Genomic DNA, 24,434 nt, shown 5'->3' with positions numbered 1-24,434 from the left:
TAGGGAATATGGACTCTGGTCTACAGTAGTACACTATATAGGGAATATGGACTCTGGCCTACAGTAGTACACTATATAGGGAATATGGACTCTGGCCAACAGTAGTACACTATATAGGGAATATGGACTCTGGTCAACAGTAGTACACTATATAGGGAATATGGACTCTGGTCAACAGTAGTGCACTATATAGGGAATATGGACTCTGGTCTACAGTAGTACACTATATAGGGAATATGGACTCTGGTCTACAGTAGTACACTATATAGGGAATATGGACTCTGGTCTACAGTAGTGTACTATATAGGGAATATGGACTCTGGTCTACAGTAGTACACTATATAGGGAATATGGGCTCTGGTCAACAGTAGTACACTATATAGGGAATATGGGCCCTGGTCAACAGTAGTGCACTATATAGGGAATATGGGCTCTGGTCAACAGTAGTGCACTATATAGGGAATATGGACTCTGGTCAACAGTAGTGCACTATATAGGGAATATGGACTCTGGTCAACAGTAGTACACTATATAGGGAATAATGGGCCCTGGTCAACAGTAGTGCACTATATAGGGAATATGGACTCTGGTCTACAGTAGTACACTATATAGGGAATATGGACTCTGGTCAACAGTAGTGCACTATATAGGGAATATGGGCTCTGGTCTACAGTAGTACACTATATAGGGAATATGGACTCTAGTGCCATTTCAGACACACAGCAACTATTACTGACCATCTCTCCTGTAGATCCTGAAGCGTGTTCCCAACAGTGTTCTGTGGTTGCTGCGTTTCCCTGCGGTGGGCGAGCCCAACATCATACAGTACGCCCAGAACTTCGGCCTGCCCGGCTCCCGCATCATCTTCTCTCCCGTGGCGCCCAAGGAGGAGCACGTGAGACGGGGCCAGCTGGCCGACGTGTGTCTGGACACGCCACTCTGTAACGGACACACCACCGGCATGGACGTCCTCTGGGCCGGGACACCTATGGTTACCATGCCAGGTGAGACCGAGCGTATGATCGCAGGACAGAGATGTTTGCACTAGTCTCCACAAATCAAAGAGTTGGATTGGTGTTGACATGGGCTGGAGGGAGTTTCTTTGTCCCAGTCATTTCCTTTCTAATCTGTGATGGTAACAAATGCACACGACAGAGAAAGGAGAGATCATTGGGATGAACGGTTCTGTGTGCTGTAGTAACGGTGATGGGTGAACGACAGGTCGGTCTTTAAATGTCACGTGTGCCTTTACAGGTGAGACCCTGGCGTCGCGCGTGGCAGCCTCTCAGCTACAGTGTCTGGGCTGTCCTGAGCTCATCGCCCACACCAGACAGGAATATGAGGACGTAGCTGTCAAACTGGGCTGTGACATGGAATAGTAAGAACCTCTAACTCACACACACTCCAGCTTGCTGTCTCTCAAGCTCCCCCTCTTCTCACACTCAATCTGTCTCCCTCTCTTCTTACCATTGCTGTAACTGACCCGGTTCTCCCCCCAGTCTGAAGATGATCCGGTCCCGCGTGTGGAAGCAGCGTATCTGCAGCCCTCTGTTCAACACCAAGCAGTACACTCTGGATCTGGAGAAGCTCTACCTGCAGATGTGGGAGCGCCACGCCAGCGGCAGCAAGCCAGACCACCTGGTCAAACTGCAGCCCGTCGAGAGCAGTGAGAGCGCCTGAAGTCCCAGACCCAGGGATGCGTCCCAAATGGCACCCTATTCTCTATATAGTACACTGCCTTTGACCGAGGCCCGAGACAAAGGTAGTGCACTACAAAAAGGAACATGGTGCTATATGGGACGCTACCCCCCGAACCAGACGTCCCATCGATCGAAGCACGTCGCCCCACCCTGACCTCCAACCCCCAGACCTCTTAACTCCAGTCCCTCCAGAGCAGCAGAGGCATCTGGGCTTGAACTCTGACCCCCATTCGCCCCTAACCCACCAATCTGCCCCTCCTGCCCAAAGCCTAGCGCCTATCTGCTCCCTTTCAGCCCCCTTCATCCCTGCCTCCCTCTTCCCTCCCCTGTGACTTGGACTCTTGTCTGTTGTAGAGCCTGCAGGTGTCTCCCCCTCCCTGCCATTCACCTCCTCCCTCGTCATCATATCCCATCCATGTCCGTTTCCCTGAGCCAGATTGAGCCAGAACCACTCTGCCCTTCACCTGAGACTCTTCCCCCAAACCACAGCATCCACACTGGGTACGAGAGGAACACCCCCTCTCCATCCCTCCCTCCCTCCATACAGCACCTAGAAGAGATTCCCCTTGGCTTTTTCACTTCCCTTCTTCTGTGTGTGTATATGGGACTCGTTAGGGCCTTGAGGTTTGAGTCAGTCCCAAGCCTCCATGTAATTACTGAATATGTAATAAGAGTACAAAGGGACTGTGTTGCACCGCAGTCTGAAGATCTAGTCACTCGTCTTGAACTAAAAACATTGAATCATCTTAAACATGTTAAAACATTGTCTTTAATTTGCAGCTGCTCTTGGTTTTTCTCATCTTATGCTATTGGTAACTCTGCCAGGATATGAGTAGTTTCATTATCAGATTTCAGAGAGAAAGATCATAACCACTTCCTTCCCCCACCACCAAATGCCAACTTAAGGATTTTGTCATGTGTCAATGTAAGAAAACTAAAAAATAATCTCGATGGCTTTGTCCTCTTGTTCGATGTCACGCACTATGCTTGTTAAGACCAAACCTTATGGATAAACTGAACAGAGAGGAGTTTGTACCCCATTGGAATGGCCCTGTATTTCTTTTACCGTTAGTTATGCTGCTCCTCTCCCCATGCAATGATTGATTTTTATCACTCAAACCAGGAATGGCCTAGGTAAGTCTTTTCTGAGCAGTTTTAGTTTTGTACTCTTGTCTTTGTTTTATTGAAGCTCTGTCTGGTATGCTGCAAGGCTCTGACTCCATTTCTGTTGAAATAAAGAAATAAGGCCAACCTCTTGGAATGTGTTGATCATTTTGCTGCCTTAATCAGGGTAGTGTTAGAGCGCATTCACCCAAATTGCTTCCACCTTACAGATCTGTTTGGTTTTTCTCAATTTGGTATAAAAACTATTTAGAATTTTCTAAACTACACAAGACACGATGGGAAATGTGGCATTTTTTTAAGCGGTAAATAGATTTTCTAAATGTAACAGCCTGTAGTAGTGTAATAATTACAAAACACAGCAAATACATTCATCAAAATAAAACTGCCTGCTAAACAAATAAAACTAAATACACGGACTCCCCTTCAAATTAGTGGATTTGACTTTTTCAGCAACACCCATTGCTGACGTGTACAATTGAGTACACAGCCATGCAATCTCCATAGACAGACATTGGCAGTAGAATGGCCTTAATAAAGAGCTCAGTGACGTTCAACGTGGCACCGTCATAGGATGCCACCTTTCCAACAAGTCCATTCATATTGTTTATGCCCTGCTGGAACAGCCCCGGTCAAGTGCTGTTATTGTGAAGTGGAAACGTCTAGGAGCAACAACGGCTCAGCCGCGAAGTGGTAGGCCACACAACACAGAACAGGACCGCCGAGTGCTATACCGCGTAAAAGTCTTTGGGGAATGCCAGGAGAACGCTACGTGCCCTAATGCATCATGCCAACTAAAGTTTGGAGGAGGAATAATATTCTGGGGCTGTTTTTCATGGTTCGGGCTAGGCCTCTTAGTACCAGTGAAGGGAAATCTTAATGCTACAGCATACAATGACATTCTAGATGATTCTGTGCTTCCAACTTTGGCAACAGTTTGGGGAATGCTCTTTCCTGTTTCAGCATGACAATGACCCCGGGCATAAAGTGAGGTCCATACAGAAGTGGTTTGTCGAGATTGGTGTAGAAGAACTTGACTGGCCTGGACAGAGCCCTGACCTCACCCCCAATGAACACCTTTGGGATGAATTGGAACGCTGACTGTGAGCCAGGCCTAATTGCCCAAAATCAGTGCCCGACCTCACTAATGCTCTTGTGTCTGAATGGAAGCAAGTTCCAACAATGTTCCAACATCTAGTGGAAAACCTTCCCGGAAGAGTGGAGGCTGTTACAGCAGCAAAGGGGGGGAAACCAACTCAATATTAATACCCATGATTTTGGAATGAGATGTTCAATGAACAGGTATCCACATACTTTTGGTAATGTAGTGTATGTTTACTTATTCAAGTGAGCCAGTGTTTTAGACCCGCCTTGTTATGTTTTCTTGTTTTCTTGTTTTTAGGCCTGCGAAACAAGATTCCCTGGTCTGATGAAACAAAGATTGAACTCTTTGACCCAAATGCCAAGCATCACATCTTGAGGAAACCTGGCACCATCACTACGGTGAACCGTGGTGGCAGCATCATACTGTGGGGATGTTTTATAGCGGCAGGGACTGGGAGACTAGTCAGGATCGAGGGAAAAATAAACTGAGAAAAGTACAGAGATCCTTGATGAAAAACCTGCTCCAGAGGTCTCAGGACCTCAGACTGGGGAGAAGGTTCACCCTCCAACAGGACCACAACCAAGACAATGCAGGAGTGGCTTTGGGACAAGTCGCAATGTCCTTGATTGGCCCAGCCAGAGCCCGGACTTGAACCCGATCGAACATCTCTGGAGAGACCTGAAAATAGCTGCAGCAACGCTCCCCATCCAACCTGACAGAGCTTGAGAGGATCTGCAGAGAGAAATGGGAGAAACTACCCAAATACAGGTGTGCCGAGCTTGTAGCGTCATACCCAAGAAGACTCAAGGCTGTAATCGCTGCCAAAGGTGCTTAATTAAACCAAGTATTGAGTAAAGGGTCTGAATACTTATGAAAATGGGATATTTCCGTATTTTTATTTGTAATACATTTAGAAGGCTGTAACGTAACAACATTTGGAAAAAGTGGATGAATGCACTAATTTCAGCTAATAGTATTGAGTACCCATTTTTTTTTGTGTACTATTTCATCCATTTTGTGTGATAAGTTACAAATCCAATTGTGCAATATGTTATGCTTAAGATCCTGGAGGGCATCTTTAAGTCAAAAAGTACATAGTGTCCACTACTTCATCACGCACTGATTTTTATCTGCAACAAGTCTGTTTGTTGGAACCACACCACTGGTGGGTAAATGCACATGTTTTCTTTATGCAAACTAGAATATTTGCATGGAAACCTAGCTAATGTAATTTACATGTGGTGGTAGTGGTGCAATGTGTTGCTGCTTGTGGGATTGCCCCCCCCGCCCCCCCCCTCACTGTTCTTCACACGGCCATTCTGCATGTGGCCCCGCACCTTGTCCCCCTCTTTCTGGAACAAGGATATATATATATATAGACAATTTAGTCAACTGAGCAATACGTAAATAGGCAAATCTATAACGCACATTGTAAAATTAAATCATGCTGGCAGAATACAACAAAGTTTATGGTAAATGTTTCACATAAAGGGGCAAGCTACAGTTCAAACAATAACGCAGCACCCTGTCTGTTTTGGTGAAAAGCTGAGATATGGTGCTGGAGAAACGTAACCATTCAGACCATGTTATGGATGCAATGAATGACCATAACATCCACATTAGTTTCAGTTCAAAGCTCATGACCGAAGCATTTCTAAGCTATATTCTACAAGTCTATAGCTACATAATTCATTTTAAAATTCCAATAAATAATAAAAATATTACATGGCAAAAACAGTAGCACTGGAAAGTTCCATCCTAAGTGATCAAGTTTAGGCTTTGAAATAGTTTTACAGCAGCTACAAACAGCTGTCTGAGTTAAGCTCTGTGCATTATAGAGACTATTTCATTCTGTTCATCTAAACATCAGTGTCATCAACAACCATGCATGTTAGTTCAGTGCATTTTTATAGTGACGGGCGAGCAGCTTCATCACATTCCATCTCATTCTCACTGTAGTCAGAGGGATGTCCTCCTCTCCTCAGGATCCACCTGTACTCCTCATCCTTCACACGCAGAACTTCTACACACACAGAGACAGAGAGAGAACATCATGCATCAAAGACTCGAACCAGGGTCCAGCGACTGTCACCCCAACATCTTAGCCGTTACGTAAAGTGATCAAATCAAACTTTATTAGTCACATGCGCCGAATACAACAAGTGTAGACCTTACCGTGAAATGCTTACTTACAAGCCCTTAACTCTTCTTGAAATGCACTGTTGGTTAAGAAAATATTTACCAAATAAACTTGAGAAAAAATAATAAAAAGTAACACAACATAACAATAATGAGGCTCTATACAGGGGGTACCGGTACCGAGTCAGTGTGGAGGCTCTATACAGGGGGTACCGGTACCGAGTCAGTGTGGAGGCTCTATACAGGGGGTACCGGTACCGAGTCAGTGTGGAGGCTCTATACAGGGGGTACCGGTACCGAGTCAGTGTGGAGGCTCTATACAGGGGGTACCGGTACCGAGTCAGTGTGGAGGCTCTATACAGGGGGTACCGGTACCGAGTCAGTGTGCAGGCTCTATACAGGGGGGTACCGGTACCGAGTCAGTGTGGAGGCTCTATACAGGGGGTACCGGTACCGAGTCAGTGTGCAGGCTCTATACAGGGGGTACCGGTACCGAGTCAGTGTGGAGGCTCTATACAGGGGTACCGGTACCGAGTCAGTGTGCAGGCTCTATACAGGGGGTACCGGTACCGAGTCAGTGTGGAGGCTCTATACAGGGGGTACCGGTACCAAGTCAGTATGCAGGCTCTATACGGGGGTACCGGTACCGAGTCAGTGTGGAGGCTCTATACAGGGGGTACCGTGCACCGAGTCAGTGTGGAGGCTCTATACAGGGGGTACCGGTACCGAGTCAGTGTGGAGGCTCTATACAGGGGGTACCGGTACCGAGTCAGTGTGGAGGCTCTATACAGGGGTACCGGTACCGAGTCAGTGTGCAGGCTCTATACAGGGGTACCGGTACCGAGTCAGTGTGGAGGCTCTATACAGGGGGTACCGGTACCGAGTCAGTGTGGAGGCTCTATACAGGGGGTACCGGTACCGAGTCAGTGTGGAGGCTCTATACAGGGGGTACCGGTACCGAGTCAGTGTGGAGGCTCCTTACAGGGGTACCGGTACCGAGTCAGTGTGCAGGGGTTGAGGTAATTAGTTAGTTGAGGAAGGGGTAGGGGTGAAGTGACTGCATAGATAACAAACAGATCCAAACCTCTTGATGAGGTCACTAGGTGTTGGGTTAAGGTCAGATGCTTCAATATTGTAAATGAATAAAGGCACCCCTTCCTTTTGGTGAGGTTTGGTGGTTGCTTGGGCGCTGCCCATGCTAAAACGAACTATGGTCCAAATGCACCCTTTCTCTATGGACTCAGGTAGCCAAGCGGTTCAGAGCATTGGGCCAGTAACTGAAAGGTCGCTAGTTTGAATCCCAGAGCCGACTAGGTGAACAATCTGTCGATGTGCCCTTGAGCAATGCATTTAACCCTAACTGCCCCTGTAAGCCACTCTGGATAAGAGCGTCTGCAAAATGTAAATGGAGTCAACTGAGCATGGAATGGACTCACCCGGAGCGTGGACTTCACACTGCCTGAGTCTGCACTTCTGTCTGATCTTATTGGGTCCTCCAAACTTCCTCCTGTCTTTACAGAAATCACACTGAGCACATTCCTCCGTCCTCCTGCATGGCTCACACTTCCCACACATACGGATCGAACGCTTCTGCACACACATGGAAATCACATGGGAATTACATGGAAATCACATGGGAATTACATGGAAATCACATGGGAATCACATGGGAATTACATGGGAATCACATGGGAATCACACTACAGGGTTTTGTCTGTATATAAAAGTCTTGGGCAGGTTGTATATATAAAAAAGATTAATTAAAAAAGGGAGAAACACAGTAAACTTAGCCATGGCAAAATGCATAGGATTGCAGGAAATTTGCTTTAAAAACACAAAAATTCCCTCCGACGTTAAGATCTCAAAAGTGTTCTTGCCCAGAGCCTGGAAAGAATTCAGCCGTGCCGACCCCATCCATTGCCACACCCACCACCTAAACCCCTTTTTAATTCAGGATCTCCCCCCGGGTCACTTCTGGTGACTCTTTAAAAAGAACATTCTACTTAAAAATTCATTCAAATGAAATCGTGAACACCATATTAAAATGTTATCCCTTTAAAAGACTTAGAACATGTAGACCAACAGATGCAGCATAGCTGCTTTTAATAAATAGGCTGAAGGATGAGGTTGGCATCTGCATTTACCACAAAAAACTGAATTCATCAAATATACATTGTAACTTAAAAGCGCATCTCGGCCGAACTAATATATGCCGCCACGCCACGCCAAAAGAAAAGAATAATATATATATATATATATATATATATATATATATATATATATATATATATATATATATATATATATATAAATAAATAAGTCATACATAATAAATAAATAAGTCATAAGCGTGGCGGCTACTCTGCTAAATGAATATAGGGGAAACCCTGTACATTCTGAGGAATTTAAGTATTTTCCACACAGGCATTCTTTATCATTTTTATATGTTTTTCATACATATGACATAAAAAAAATGTTTGAGACAAAAGTCTTCCTACACACCTTGCAATATATAGCAGCATACGTTTTCCTAGAGGATGTCAAACGGGGCAACATTGTGGCCGTCCTGCCTCCAGCACTGGTATGGAACCTTTCTCCTTTCTCTATCTGTTCTCTCTTTGATTCCAGTGTCTTAGACCCTGATAGCTGTCCTCCACTCTCCACCTCATCATCACTTTCCATGTTTTCACTCTGAGCTGCAGAACAGTCTGGAGTTACTGCAGAGAGGGGCTGAGAGTCACTGGCTGGTTCTGATACTCTGTAATCATCTCCATCAGGTTCTGTTTTGATCTCTATAGATGTGTAGGTGAGTAGAGAGTCCCTCTCTCTGTCCTCCACAGTTTGGGTTTGGTGAAGATGTGAGGGCTGAGATGGGTTCTCCTGATCACAGTCACTTTCCACACAGGGAGAAGTGAATATGGAGTCTTTGGTATCAAAGGGCCCTAGAAGCTGCTCTTCCTCTTGACTGGTCTGTAGTTCCTCCTGTTCCTCTTTAATCTGTGTGGGCACTGAGTCCTCCTGAATCAGACTGGGGCTCCACTCCTGCTCACAGTGCTGCTGTTCCAGGGGAACCTCCTCTTCAGATATGAGGTGAGTGAGCTGGTGGGAATCTGATGGAGGAAAAATAGGAAATATATATGCAAATTATTCAATAATTAGACATTTTTCAATCTAAAACGGAATCCAAAGTTCAATTATCTGGGCCCTAAAACATGCAATTATGATCTACCTAGTTATTTTATCATTTCTGTTTGATTTAGAACAGCTAGCTCTTTGATTCAACAGTTGCAGCTACAGTGCATTCTGGGGATCCGTATTTTACTACAGCGCATTCGGAAAGTATTCAGACACCTTGACTTTTTCCACATTGTTACATTACAGCCTTATTCTAAAATGGATTAAATAGTTCCCATTAATCCACACACACACACACACACACACACACACACACACACACACACACACAACCCATGACAGAGCAAAAACAGGGTGACATGTATTAAAAAAAAAAATGTAAATACACATTTACATAAGTATTCAGTACTTTGTTAAAGCACCTTTGGCAGCAACTACAGCCTTGAGTCTTTTGGGGATTCTTTATTTAACCAGGCAAGTCAGTTAAGAACAAATTCTTATTTACAATGACGGCCTAAGAACAGTGGGTTAACTGCCTTGTTCAGGGGCAGATCAACAGATCTTTACCTTGTCAGCTCGGGGATTTGATCAAGCAACCTTTCAGTCCAACTCTCTAACCACTAGGCTACCTACCGCCCCATAATGAATGGGCTGGACATGCCGAGAGAAGAGTTTCAAATTGGTCTGCCGTGTAGCATCGGTCTATAAAATGAGCTGCTTGTTATGTAGATAATCCTTTCTACTGCTGTTTTTTCTAAAGATATACCGTCAGCCATGGAGAACTGCTCTCAACCAGAGTGACTTGACACAACAAAGCACGCTACACAAACTGAACGGAAACAACACAGGACGTCTTATTTAATGAAAGGGGTTGCAGTCTACCATGAAGCATTCATCCATGTAAACGGGTAAGAGTCTAGTTACAGTTTCAGATATACGTTTTTTAATTGTCAGAAAGCGGTTTTCATTGCAACTTAAAGCTTACTGTTAGCTAGCTGACGTTAGGTGTATGATCTGCGTAGTAATATCTCAGAAAACCATTTAGCTTTGCTAGTTTTAGCCTAATGTTAGCTAGCTAACATTGAACCAATTTTGTTAACTTTAGCTAGCTATGACAATGGTTTTTATTGCTCGGACTCTATGGATTGGGATTATGGTTCATTGTTTAGCTAGCTAGCTACATGTCTAAACAAGACTCCACTTGGCCAGATGATTACATGACCCATCAAGTTAGCCAGGTGTGTCTGGGGGTGATTACGGCTTTCTGGACTTTGTCTTTCAGCATCAGTACAACAGACTCTCCTCCACCAGTCATACAAGGAGAATGGGCTGATGCCTCCCATCAAACAGAGAGCTGGTCCAAGCAAGCACAGCTTACACCTGAAGCATGAGGACTTGCAGCGAGTTGTGAACTTCATCAACAACTACGCAGAGGATAATGCAATATTATTACCAGAACGCCACCCAGGACACAAACACTTATGGAAACTGCTGCCATCAAGTGACATAAGCAGCGGTGTGGCGTCTCTACAAGGAATTGATGATAACACTTGTTATGTGAAGCATAAACACATTTTGATTATTTAAATTTTCCTCCAACATGATTGGCACTACTTTAAAGACCTCACATTATTTCTGTACTTTCCAGAGGAATGTGTCCTCAGACTGTCTTCCTTCAGAAATCTTTGGAGAAAACTTGTACCCCACATCAAGCACTAAGCCCAGAACAGACCTGCGCTGGCAGTGCCAGAGGAACAACTATCACGTCTTCAGATCTGCCAGAAGCTGTTAAAAGTCAGCCAAGCTGAAGAAGCAAGAGCAGCATCACCTGCTTGTTCAGAGTGAGCAGTCTGTCTACCAGAAGATGGTTGCTGACTGCAAGACCACCTGTCAAGACTAGAGGTCGACCGATTACGATTTTTCGATACCGATTATTGGCGGACCAAAAAAGCCGATACCGATTAATCAGCCAATTTATTATTATGATTTTTTAAATATGTACATATACACACACACACACAGCTCTGAAGTGACAACGATACTGAAGAGTCTGCTTAGGAGACAAATACTCTCAACTGTTTGAATAATAAAAATAGAGTTTAAGTTACCTGTGATGAATGCTGAAAACAAAAACTAATTTCTATATGCAGGAAATCCTATTTTAATAATGGGCATGGTAAGAATTGACTACCAAAGTGCGAGTCATAATTCCCATGACACCTTCTAGCAAAATCTGAAAAGCGGTTCCTTCATTTATTCCATAGGATATTTTTAGATTAACTTAAAATAAGGTCTGTGTTTGGTTTAGGCTTACACCAGCTTGCCAATTTTATAACTGTGTAGATATCCATAGGATATAACTCTGATCAATATAAGCGAAGATATTTTTTTTTTGTAGAGTGGATTTATGAAAATATGTTGACAAACGTTACCTAGTGAGATTTACACGGGTATCAAAACGCCGAGGCGGTTTAAGCACAAAACACAGACCTTATTTGAAGTAGATCAAGACATTCTCTATGGAAGACATGAACGGTAAAATAACGAAGGAACCCCTTTCAAGTTCAGCCGCAAGTTATTACAGGAATTATGACGCGTCGACTATTTCTCTCTAAACCATATACCTTTGACTATTACGAGCCTGCTGCTGCCTACCACCGCTCAGTCAGACTGCTCTATCAAATATCAAATCATAGACTTAACTATAATATAATAAACCTTAGGTCATTAATATGGTCAAATCCGGAAACTATCATCTCGAAAACATTATTCTTTCAGTGACATACGGAACCGTTCCGTATTTTATCTAACAGGTGGCATCCATAAGTCTAAATATTCCTGTTACATCGCACAACCTACAATGTTATTTCATAGTTCCGTAAAATTCTGGCAAATTAGTTCGCAACGAGCCAGATTCTGTATATCCTGATTCTGCGTGCAACGAACGCAAGAGAACTGACAATTTCACCTGGTTAATATTGCCTGCTAACCTGGATTTCTTTTAGCTAAATATGCAGGTTTAAAAATATATACTTCTGTGTATTGATTTTAAGAAAGGCATTGATGTTTATGGTTAGGTACAGTCGTGCAACGATTGTGCTTTTTTTCGCAAATGAGCTTTTGTTAAATCATCCCCGTTTGGCGAAGTCAGCTGTCTTTGTTAGGAAGAAATAGTCTTCACAGTTCACAACGAGCCAGGCGGCCCAAACTGCTGCATATACCCTGACTCTGTTTGCAAGAGAAGTGACACATTTTCCCTAGTTAAAATAAATTCATGTTAGCAGGCAATATTAACTAAATATGGAAGTTTAAAAATATATACTTGTGTATTGATTTTAAGAAAGACATTGATGTTTATGGTTAGGTACACGTCGGAGCAAAGACGGTCCCTTTTCGCGAATGCGCACCACATTGATTATATGCAAAGCAGGACAGGATAGATAAACTAGTAATATCATCAACCATGTGTAGTTAACTAGTGTTTATGATTGATTGATTATCTAATAAAAAAAAACAAGTTTAATGCTAGCTAGCAACTTACCGTGGCAACATAAAGCAGGTGGTTAGAGCGTTGGGCTAGTTAACGTAAGGTTGCATCCCCAAGCTGACAAGGTAAAAATCTGTCGTTCTGCCCCTGAACAAGGCAGTTAACCCACCGTTCCTAGGCCGTCATTGAAAATAAGAATGTGTTCTTAACTGAGTTTTAAATAAAGGTTTAATGTGTTCTTAACTGAGTTAAATAAAGGTTTAATGTGTTCTTAACTGAGTTAAATAAAGGTTTAATGTGTTCTTAACTGAGTTAAATAAAGGTTTTTTTTTTTTTTTTAAATCGGTGGCCAAAAATACAGATTACCGATTTGTTATGAAAACTTGAAATCGGCCCTAATTAATCGGTCGACCTCTAGTCAAGACCTGCAGTTCTCTCTGGGGGCCCTACTGAACCTACAAGCAAAGACATCGGGATGCATTACAGCTTTGACTTTAATCAACAAGTAAGCAACATTTCCTCCTTTATACTGATTAAGGACATAGATGGGATATACACAAACTACATATGGGAAGTATTGGGATTTTTCCAGAACATCTGTGCTCATTTCAGAGGACTTCGCAGGATGACATGGCTGTTTATTTCTGTACCAGTGCTATGACCTGATATTTACTGTTGCTATGGTTGGTTATGCCTATTGGGAATTTTCCAGAACAGGTGTGCTCATTTCAAGGAGCCAGCAAGAATAGTGCAATCTATATGTGCGTTTGGTTCATTAGACATGCACCTGTCTGGGGAGTGGACATGACTGTTTATTTGTTAACCATTGCTATGGCTCTAAAGTTTCCATGCCCTAATGTGAAACCAAACTAAAATTAGTGCAAGGGAAAAAAACAACGGTGGCTAAATGCAAGAGGGGATGAGTCATTAAGAGGAGTTATGTGTGACGTAAGGATGAAACCTGTATAAAGGTGTGTGCCAAGGCTGGAAAGTTAGTTGTTTTCATGAACCAGCTCGGCTTTTATTATATTGTAATAAAGTCTATTTGAACTCACAGGCGCCGGTATTTGAGAAATATTATTGACTGAATATTTCCACGACAGACGCAGGCAAATGCCTTTCACTGAGCTGTGTAAAGACAGACTGACGGGGTGAGACAATTCATTTTCATTTCTTAATGTTAGTTGTTTGCAGGTACACTATCCTTCTGACCCTATGCAGCCAGGTCCCATCTACTTTTTAACTCAAAATGTGGCTTGTCTGGTGTCTGCTGTGAAGGAATACCACAAGTCAACTACTTCATTGATGAAGGCATGTCACATCCAGCAAAGGCAGTAGCACAGTCAAACTACATGCACCATTTCTTCACCAACTACGGAGTTGGGGAAACATGTGTGGACCTGAATTGTGATAACTGCAGTTGCCAAAACAAGAACAAGTTTGTGCTTTGGTATTGTGCCTGGCGGACCCTGCACAAGCTCCACTACAGTCTGGACCTTCACTTCCTGATCCCAGGCCACACCAAGTTTGCCTCCGACTGGTGCTTCTGCCTCATTAAGCAGTGCTTCAGAAAGACCAGAGTGAACACTTTCTCCAAGATTACTAGTGTTGTGAAGGACAGCACTGTGACAGGGGTCAACATCCCACAGCTGGATGGCCTGGAGGATAGTATGGTGCTGGTGCAACGCTATGGCTGGCAACAACACCTGACTCCATACTTCAGGCCACTGCCACAGATCAAGCAGTACCAGTACTTCAGGTGAATATAATTTATTGTATGAGGTTATTCTTCTTATCTAAATTTGGGAGGTGAATTGTTCTTCTACATTTTTAGTTTTACAGCTTCGATGCTCTGGAGCCTGGTGTTGTCACCAAGGAGCTTTTGGACCCAGTCGGGACCAGGTTTCAACTGCTGCGCAACGCTGACATCCTTCCTCCCATAGATGGCCTGCCTATACAAGCGTCACCTGGACCGGACACAGCTAGACAAATGTATATTTTTGAGAAGATCAGGGAGTTTTGCGATGAAGAGGCTATGGACATCACATGCCCTGCACCAAAGTCAAGGGCAGGACAGAAACAAGCTCTCCAAATATAGATTCCCTTGTTCATGCGTGGTTCGGACAGACCAGTTTATCACTGGGGGCGAGTTCCCAGTCATCAGCACAATCTGCAGTGTCTCTATTCACATGACTCTCCTAACACACAAACACCATATGTTGCTGCTACTATTATTTATTTTATTATCCTGCTGCTCAGCCACTTTACCCCTGATTGTATGCATAGAACTCACCACTGATATCATTATTGATATTATTCTTGTACTACTGTATATTATTTTGTTATTTCTTTACTGGCATTGACATTGTCTATTTTTGGTATTGCTACTATGCAAGTAAGCATTTGGCTGTACTGTTTGCACCTTCGGTAGAGACCCATCCACTTGGCAAGATGTGGCTGGTGGTTGCAGCATGACTTAACTGTTCCACTCTATTATAGAATACACTCGATCCCTCCGAAGTCAACAACTACAGACCAGTATCCCTTCTTTCTTTTCTCTCCAAAACTCTGATCCAAATCAGTCAGGTTTCAAGACTGGTCATTCAACTGAGACTGCTCTTCTCTGTGTCACGGAGGCTCTCCGCACTGCTAAAGCTAACTCTCTCTCCTCTGCTCTCATCCTCCTAGACCTATCTGCTGCCTTTGATACGGTGAACCATCAGATCCTCCTCTCCACCCTCTCCGAGTTGGGCATCTCCGGCGCGGCCCACGCTTGGATTGCGTCCTACCTGACAGGTCGCTCCTACCAGGTGGCGTGGCGAGAATCTGTCTCCGCACAACGTGCTCTCACCACTGGTGTCCCCCAAGGCTCTGTTCTAGGCCCTCTCCTATTCTCGCTATACACCAAGTCACTTGGCTCTGTCATATCCTCACATGGTCTCTCCTATCATTGCTATGCAGACGACACACAATTAATCTTCTCCTTTCCCCCTTCTGATAACCAGGTGGCGAATCGCATCTCTGAATGTCTGGCAGACATATCAGTGTGGATGACGGATCACCACCTCAAGCTGAACCTCGGCAAGACGGAGCTGCTCTTCCTCCCGGGGAAGGACTGCCCGTTCCATGATCTCGCCATCACGGTTGACAACTCCATTGTGTCCTCCTCCCAGAGTGCTAAGAACCTTGGCGTGACCCTGGACAACACCCTGTCGTTCTCTACTAACATCAAGGCGGTGACCCGATCCTGTAGGTTCATGCTCTACAACATTCGCAGAGTACGACCCTGCCTCACACAGGAAGCGGCGCAGGTCCTAATCCAGGCACTTGTCATCTCCTGTGTGGATTACTGCAACTCCCTGTTGGCTGGGCTCCCTGCCTGTGCCATTAAACCCCTACAACTCATCCAGAACGCGGCAGCCCGTCTGGTGTTCAACCTTCCCAAGTTCTCTCACGTCACCCCGCTCCTCTGCTCTCTCCACTGGCTTCCTGTTGAAGCTCGCATCCGCTACAAGACCATGGTGCTTGCCTACGGAGCTGTGAGGGGAACGGCACCTCCGTACCTTCAGGCTCTGATCAGGCCCTACACCCAAACAAGGGCACTGCGTTCATCCTGCTCGCCTCCCTACCTCTGAGGAAGCACAGTTCCCGCTCAGCCCAGTCAAAACTGTTCGCTGCTCTGGCACCCCAATGGTGGAACAAGCTCCCTCACGACGCCAGGACAGCGGAGTCAATCACCACCTTCCGGAGACACCTGAAACCCCACCTCTTTAAGGAATACCTAGGATAGGATAAAGTAATCCTTCTACCCCCCCCCCTTAAAAGATTTAGATGCACTATTGTAAAGTGGTTGTTCCACTGGATATCATAAGGTGAATCCACCAATTTGTAAGTCGCTCTGGATAAGAGCGTCTGCTAAATGACTTAAATGTAATGTAAATGTAATATGTTTGAGAATAATGGGATGATAAAATCAGGATATGGGGAGATCGGTTAGGATTGTAAAACTTTGAGGTTATATTCTTTAGTAGGGATATAAACCGAGTGAAGATGTAGAGTAGGTAATGGAAAAACATTGGAGGGTTTCATACCAAGAGGGTCATAAAGGGGGAGAGGAGGTGAAAGCCTTGAAGAATGTGGCAAATTTTATGATTCTTTGTAGTGAGGGGAAAAGTACTGGTTGTTTGAGAAGGGAGTGGACTAAAGATAGGAGTATGTGTGTATTATAAAAGGACTTAGTCCTAATTTTTGACTTTAGAACATTCCAGACCTTTGGAAGAAAGCTGAGTCCTTGCCTAATTATTCTTAACCCAGTGTCTTACAAACCTTGGGGATTAGTCAAAGCTTATTGAATTATCATTGGGATTCAAAATTCCCGTAACACCCATCAATTTAAACAAGTGTGTCTGGGTAAGGCGTCACCTAATAAAATATTTTTTTATCATCTGGGGTCTTTCTGTTTTACCTGTAATTTTTCCTTATTGTAGGCTACTACTTTTAGTCTTAATCTTTACCTTTAGCACATGACCTCACGTGAATTCCTAGAGATGGGTGGCTTTACACGGAACCCAAACCGACTGCACGCGTGCGCCATCGTGCATGAATTTATTTTGTCCCCCCTTCACCAAACACGATCACGACACGCAGGCTAAAATATCAAAACAAACACTGAACCAGTTATATTAATTTGGTGACAGGTCGAAAAGCATTAACCTGTTATGGCTAGGGGGCAGTATTTTCACGGCTGGATAAAAAACGTACCCGATTTAATCTGGTTACCACTCCTACCCAGTAACTAGAATATGCATATACTTATTACATATGGATAGAAAACACCCTAAAGTTTCTAAAACTGTTTGAATGGTGTCTGTGAGTATAACAGAACTCATTTGGCAGGCAAAAACCTGACAAGGTTTCAGGCAGGAAGTGGCCTGTCTGACAGGGTGTCGTTCTTCTTGTCTCTGTTTATTGAAGAGTGAGGATCTTAGCTGTCCCGTGACACTTCCTACGGCTGCCATAGGGTCTCAGAAGGCGGCAAAAAGATGAATCGTGGCTTTGCAGGCTCTGGCTGAAACAAAGTAGCGCGTTTGGGTAGTGGCTGGTTACAGTACTGTGAGACTCAGGCTCGTGCCCGCGTCGACCGAAAGCTCTGTTTACTTTCCTCTGTTTAGCTAAAAGGAGATTCCCGGTCGGAATATTATCGCTTTTTTACGAGAAAAATGGCATAAAAATGGATTTTAAACAGCGGTTGACATGCTTCGAAGTACGGTAATGGAATATTTCGATTTTTTTTGTCACGAATTGCGCCATGCGCGTGACCCTGATTTACCATTTCAGATGGTGTCTGGGACGCACGAACAAAACGCCGCTATTCGGATATAACGATGGATTATTTTGGACCAAACCAACATTTGTTATTGAAGTAGCAGTCCTGGGAGTGCATTCTGACGAAGACAACAAAAGGTAATCAAACTTTTATAATAGTAAACCTGATATTGGTGAGTGCTAAACTTGCCGGGTGTCTAAATAGCTAGCCCGTGATGCCTGGGCTATGTACTTAGAATATTGCAAAATGTGCTTTCACCAAAAAGCTATTTTAAAATCGGACATATCGAGTGCATAGAGGAGTTCTGTATCTATAATTCTTAAAATAATTGTTATGCTTTTTGTGAACGTTTATCGTGAGTAATTTAGTAAAATGTTAGCAAATTCCTCCGGAAGTTTGCGGGGGGTATGCTAGTTCTGAACGTCACAAGCTAATGTAAAAAGCTGTTTTTTGATAAAAATATTAACTTGATTGAACAAAACATGCATGTATTGTATAACATAATGTCCTAGGTGTGTCATCTGATGAAGATCATCAAAGGTTAGTGCTGCATTTAGCTGTCTTCTGGGTTTTTGTGACATTATATGCTAGCTTGAAAAATGGGTGTCTGATTATTTCTGGCTTGGTACTCTGCTGACATAATCTAATGTTTTGCTTTCGCTGTAAAGCCTTTTTGAAATCGGACAGTGTGGTTAGATAAAGGAGAGTCTTGTCTTTAAAATGCTGTGAAATAGTCATATGTTTGAAAAATTGAAGTTTTTGTATTTTTGAGGAGTTTGTATTTCGCGCCACGCCCATCATTGGATATTGGAGCAGGTGTTCCGCTAGCGGAACGTCTAGATGTAAGAGGTTAAACATTTATGGCAATTTAGCTAGCTAGCTTGCACTTGCTAGTTAATTTGTCCTATTTAGCTAGCTTGCTGTTGCTAGCTAATTTGTCCTGGGATATAAACATTGAGTTGTTATTTTACCTGAAATGCACAAGGTCCTCTACTCTGTCAATTAATCCACACATAAAACGGTCAACTGAATCGTTTCTAGTCATCTCTTCCTTCCAGGCTTTTTCTTCTCTTGACTTTATATTGCGATTGGCAACTTTCATAAATTAGGTGCATTACCGCCACTGACCTTGTTCGTCTTTCAATCACCCACATGGGTATAACCAATGATGAGATGGAACATGGGTACCTGCTTCTATAAACCAATGAGGAGATGGGAGATGCAGGACTTGCAGCTCGACCTGCGTCAGAAATAGAACCGATTTCTATTTTGAAAAGCAGACGCTTGTTGGTGCGTGCGAGCAGTGTGGGTGGAATAATTGAATGACAGATTTCTAAATTTATTTTGCAACGCCCGATGCGAGCGGTGTGGTCAGTCTGTTAAACTAGAGAGTTTGAACAATGATTAATGGGTGTAGACTAAGAGAAGCTCTCCAGTAGGTGTATCAAAACATTCAATGGCGGGTGGGTATAATTTGTGGAACATTACAACAGGAATCTGTCCCAAAAACGTTGTAAATAACAAGGTAGGCAACTAACAACGCATACAAAGTTGTATAGCAGCATAATAAGATACCGGGTAGGGAGTGGGCTATTTAATTCAGAAAAATGTCTTTCCTCACTCTGGTAGCCTACTGACAAACATTAAGAATAAACTACGTGGTGAGTTGATGCCTATTCGGCAGCTAGTTAGCTAGGTCAATTGATCATGCTACTTTGTATGCGTTTGTTGGCAACCTTGTTCTTTACGACGTTTTTGGAACAGATTCCCTTTGGAACGTTCCACAATGTATACCCACCTTTCCAAGGGCCATTTTCTCAAAAGTAGGGTTACAAATTTATCAACTTTCAAAGCATAATTACTTCCCATTGTTCTTCAGATGCAGTGCATGATATTCCATGTTGTAGCTCTGTGTCTCTGCTTTGATCCAGGACCAAATCAAGGCGGTCGGTCACATGTTGCCCCCTATTGCAATGACATATTTCTCACTTGGCACTCTAAGCTAGCCCCCATAGTCTTCGCAGCCTGAATGTTTGACGTCCCTAGTTTAAGAATTTAAAGTTACATTTTGACATATCGACTGCAGAGACTCCAGAGTTCCAGGTTCATTCATTTTTCTTAGCCAGCGCTCAACTCCGTGGAGGAGTTCAGATACCTGGCTAGCTAATACAGTAACTAGGCAATACAAACCTGCTCTGTGTAACTTTATCTCTGGCTTGAAAACCAAATCCAACAGTCTTCGTAGACGGTTATTCTCCTCCTTCAAACGGTAGATTTCTTTATGTAATTCCGCTATGGTTGTCTCTTTGGCTACGGATATCTCTGAAACAGCCACTGTTGGTCGTTCACTAACATACACGTTCAACAACTGTAGTTTAGACATTTTGAGCGGAATGAAAGTCGACGTGTTCGTATTATTCTACTCTACCTGTAACATTATCGACAAAAAAAAAACTACAATTGAGAAAGCCTATATAAATAGCGTGAAAAACAAAAGATACCGCTTCCCATTCATTTTCAATGGAAGGAGAGCGGGACCTTTGTGCGGAGAAAAATATAAACTTTTCCCAACTTTATGCAAATCCCCAGCCAATCATATCGAGTGGTTCCCATGATGAATTTGACGCTCTGAGACCCAACATGGCTGACAAAAATACTAGCATGGAAGTGATTATAACGTCTTAACGAATCATGCACAAAAATTACAGTTGAGAGGAATATGTTAGTTAATGTAGAGACAAACGAGTATGCATATTTATTTTTTTGTCATAAAGTTAATTTACGAAAATCGCGATTTAGCAAGCTAGCTGACTAGCTAACATTAGCCAGCTAGCTGGCTAGCTTAATGGGTATTGTGACATGAGTTAGACATTGTAATTCGGGTTGTTTAATGTTTTAGGGACTCATGAAACAACCAGCAAACCATGTTGTCGTCTTGTGAAACACTGGTTGTGAAGAATCTAACTAGCTAAAGCATTTACTGCAAATTGAATGTACAATTTTGTAAGCTTGCCTTGCTGATATTTGCCATGCAATGCAGATAGATGAAGTAATGTAGCTAGCTAACTATTTTCTTGCTTATTGTGCAGTGGCGGATAAAAATACCTGTATTTCTCTGGATGTGTAGCTAGCCATGTAGCCGATCTGTTTATGGACACTAAAACATTTGGTTTACATATTAGTTCAGAACCTAGCTATGAACCTCAGCTATCATAGCCAGTTATATCAACTTCAAAACAGTCTGAATGACATTAATGGAGCCTATGGATTGAGTAGAATATAATATAACTTTGTGCCAAAGATGCAAGTCGTATATACATGTAGTTATTACCATTCTTGAGATTCCCACATTGTAGCCTGTACATTTAATATATTCACTGACCATGTACTCTACCTTGTCAAATAAAGGTGCAGTTCAGGTATGAATGTCTTTGGGATTATTTTTCAGTCATATCCAATACCAGGAGAATCAAATTCCTGTCTTTGTATGATGCTGTGTCTGCATGTTTGTATTACAATTATACACTCAAACAGTGTTTACCAATCTTGGTCCTGGGACATCAATGGTTACACATTGTAACTATGCATTAGACTAGAAACATGATTTTACTAGTTAAAGGCTGATTTGTAATTAATATATACAGAATTAGTAATTTGAAAACAGCACCCATTATATGCATCATGTAAATACTCTAAAACAGGTTCATCTCAATATCTAATTTCCTTTATCTGCATTGATCTAGTAAACACGGGATAGGTGTAGTATTTCATCAAATGAGAGACTTAATTTCAACCAGTAGATACTGTGAAACGCTTTATCGAAAGAAGTTCATTATTCAAGTGTTATAAATACATAATACATGCATTATAAATATTATAATTGTAATATTATAAATACCAGTTCAATCTGTACTTCAATGCACATCCGTTGTGAATTATAAAAACAGAGGAAGAAAGACGTGGCGAGAGGTGTAAAAGACAGAAAGAGAAAGAGGTAAAAACAGAGAAGCAGGGAAGACAGCATATGATTAATGAATCACAGCGCTATCCTAATATTCTCTTAGTTCTGATGGATTCTGGGTACTAACACCTAAACATGGGATAGGGTTAATTATTAGGTATCCTATTGAAATATTGAGTGCTTTGGTTTAGAGGGTCTACACCAGAAGTTAATGGTTATCTGTAGGAAGAAGGTATATAGTGTGTGCAATTAAGCTTGGAATGTGCTGAGTGCAGGGAAAGCGATTACATGTGGCAGGCATTGATAAGGGGAGAGAGCTATGGATTAGTGATGAAGGGGGTCCAGGTCAGGTCTTGTTAAGGGAGAAAGAAAAGGTTATGGCCGTATTACTTAGTTTCCTGCCTAGCAGTAAAGATACAATGCTTGTTCAGATGTGTAGGAGGAGACTCAACCTAGGAGAAATGGTTAAATATCAGTGCTTGTGTGAACAATGTCTTTGTCTAATGCAGAAGTATTGACCCTCTGGGAAGAATAAACTCGGTTTAAGCTTTCATAGTGTCTGTTGAGTTTTTACTCTGAGAATTAGAACCTAACAGTTCATCACAATTACATACGTGTCTCTAGTAGTGTTTCCTAACCAGCCTTGGGCTCCCAGTCAGCCCAAAGGTTATCTTAAGAAGGGAAGGGAAAGGGGGACACCTGGTCAGTTGTACAACTGAATGCATTCAACTAAATGTGTCTTCCGTATTTAACCCAACCCCTCTGAATCAGAGAGGTGCAGGGAGCTGCCTTAATCGACATCCACGTCTTCGGTGCCCAGAGAACAGTGGGTTAACTGCTTTGCTCGGGCAGAATGACAGATTTTTACCTTGTCAGCTCGGGGATTCGATCCAGTAACCTTTCGGTTACTGGCCCAACACTCTAACCACTAGAGCGGGTGAGGTGGCGATGACGGGATTGGGGGTTGGCATCCTCTCTCACATCAAAACATACGTGCAGACGAAAGACAGATGGAGAAAGAGAGAGCATATTTAAGCCTTGTGTTTTGTCTTTATTCTAACACTGTCAGGCATCATAATCTTCAGGAGGTGAAATGCAAAACTGACCTTGGATCATTAACTCTGGGACTACTGCATCTCTATCTGTATTTCAATGTCAAGCATCTCTTTAATAATACTTCCTGTTGACCCGACCAAGTGACCTCTCACCTCTGATCATGCTGTGCCATCTATGTAGCCAGTTCAGATGCGGCAGGGGTTCACCGACACAGCTGATATAACCCTAGAGGATTTAGGGAGAAGGGGGGAGAGGGATGAAGTGAAGGAGAGAGACTGTTATTGAGAAAATAAGGTAGTTAAAGAGACATTGTTCAACAGGAATATGTGTGTGTGGCCTCACCTGGTGTCCACACTAAGTGGCTGCAGAGTACTTTATACTGAAAAACATGCACAGACACACGAGGACCAACAATATAGCGTAGTTATAGAAATAATGAAGTGTCTTACTATTCTCCATGGTTGGTCCTCTTGCCTATTCTTTGAAGGTGGAAGGAGCCACAGTTATACACCTGAGCCTGCACAACACAATCCATCAATCAGATTGATACATGAGTGTGTAGGTGTGGGTTATAGGGTGTCTAATTGTTCTAAATCTTTTCAACATGGGTGATTTAAAATAGCCTGCTTTGTTTTTGTACAGACATCACACCCTTACCTAAACAGCACCCTCACCTGAGAAGTAGAAATCAAGGGGAGAGAAACTGGGAATTGAATAACTGCAGTTGACAGTGACGTAAATGGAAGAATACTGTTATTTCAATGTGGATGTCTCTTAAAATAGTATTTGGTTGTACATAGTGTCGTCTATGGTGTTGCCAGGGAACAGAACCCTCTTTGAAGAAGTAGGAGGTGAAGATCTCCCCCACACGAATTGCCTCTCGTTCTGCGTTGTTGGCCCCCATGCTTGAAACATCCTGCAGAGCAGCAGACTTATCCTCTGGCACACGACGGCGAGCTGCAGATCCCCTCCTGGTCCTCATGTCCATCCTCATGAAGTTATGCAGGACACAGGTAGACCTCATACACACCTGAATTCCCCAACGAGGCAGTCCCAGATGGCCCTGGTCACCCAACTGTGCTGTGCCCTACATCGTAACTGTAGGAAATTGTTTTGTAGGAATCACCACTTGAAAGGTATTTGTAGGAATATGGAAGATAATGTAATTATTATACTTTCACATCACCAGGTCATTGTGGATTACTAAAGTATAATATCTCATATCAAATCACGATAACATTGGATAGAGAGATGGATGTGTACACACATGTTCATGTGTAGCATGTGACAACAGCAGGATCATATCAAGGATAGCATCAATATGAATACATAAATACCACTTGAAGATTGATGATGAGTTGATCATTTGATTCAGCTGTGCAGTGCTAAGGCAAAAACAAAAA

At 43.0% G+C, this 24,434-nt stretch overlaps 2 protein-coding genes across 14 annotated transcripts in view; one reads left to right on the top strand and one right to left on the bottom strand.

Moving 5' to 3' along the window:
- Nucleotides 1–2,951, top strand: part of LOC106604253 (UDP-N-acetylglucosamine--peptide N-acetylglucosaminyltransferase 110 kDa subunit) — a 44,513-nt gene extending 41,562 nt beyond the window's left edge. For all 11 annotated transcript variants that reach the window (XM_014198728.2, XM_014198723.2, XM_014198724.2 and 8 more), the window contains 3 exons: nt 752–1,004; nt 1,255–1,378; nt 1,500–2,951. In XM_014198728.2, the coding sequence (XP_014054203.1) occupies nt 752–1,004; nt 1,255–1,378; nt 1,500–1,680 (558 nt within the window). In that variant the 3' untranslated portion in view covers nt 1,681–2,951. The remainder of the gene's footprint in view (nt 1–751; nt 1,005–1,254; nt 1,379–1,499) is intronic.
- Nucleotides 2,952–5,637: 2,686 nt separating this feature from the next.
- On the bottom strand, nt 5,638–20,562 carry LOC106604252 (histone-lysine N-methyltransferase 2B). Of its 3 annotated transcripts, none has more exons than XM_045717903.1 (5): nt 20,205–20,562; nt 8,569–9,176; nt 7,503–7,656; nt 6,103–6,146; nt 5,638–5,950 (listed from the first exon to the last, which is right to left on the bottom strand). In XM_045717903.1, the coding sequence occupies exons 1-4, from the start codon at nt 20,395–20,397 to the stop codon at nt 6,127–6,129; spliced, it is 975 nt and encodes a 324-aa protein (XP_045573859.1). In that variant the 5' UTR covers nt 20,398–20,562; the 3' UTR covers nt 5,638–5,950; nt 6,103–6,126. The 3 variants fall into 3 exon arrangements, with proteins under 3 accessions (XP_045573859.1, XP_045573858.1, XP_045573857.1); XM_045717902.1 differs by having other exon boundaries at nt 6,121–6,146; XM_045717901.1 differs by lacking the exon at nt 6,103–6,146.
- Between the last annotated feature and the right edge of the window lie 3,872 nt (nt 20,563–24,434).

The sequence above is a fragment of the Salmo salar genome, chromosome ssa05 (genome assembly GCF_905237065.1).
Source record: "Salmo salar chromosome ssa05, Ssal_v3.1, whole genome shotgun sequence".
NCBI classification, from domain to species: Eukaryota; Metazoa; Chordata; class Actinopteri; order Salmoniformes; family Salmonidae; genus Salmo; species Salmo salar.
The sequence above is the reverse complement of the archived record's forward strand: the minus strand, read 5'-3'. Positions and strand labels throughout refer to the sequence as shown.

Bases quoted from the DNA above. Each gene is read 5' to 3' on its own strand.
- LOC106604252 (XM_045717901.1), bottom strand. From the start codon at position 20,397: ATGTCTAAACTACAGTTGTTGAACGTGTATGTTAGTGAACGACCAACA. The intron at 9,177-20,204 runs GTTTGTATTGCC...TTCCTCCATCAG, and splicing joins GATAAAGTTACACAGAGCAG to ATTCCCACCAGCTCACTCAC. The intron at 5,951-7,502 runs GTGAGTCCATTC...CTGTGTGTGTAG, and splicing joins GTGTGAAGTCCACGCTCCGG to AAGTTCTGCGTGTGAAGGAT.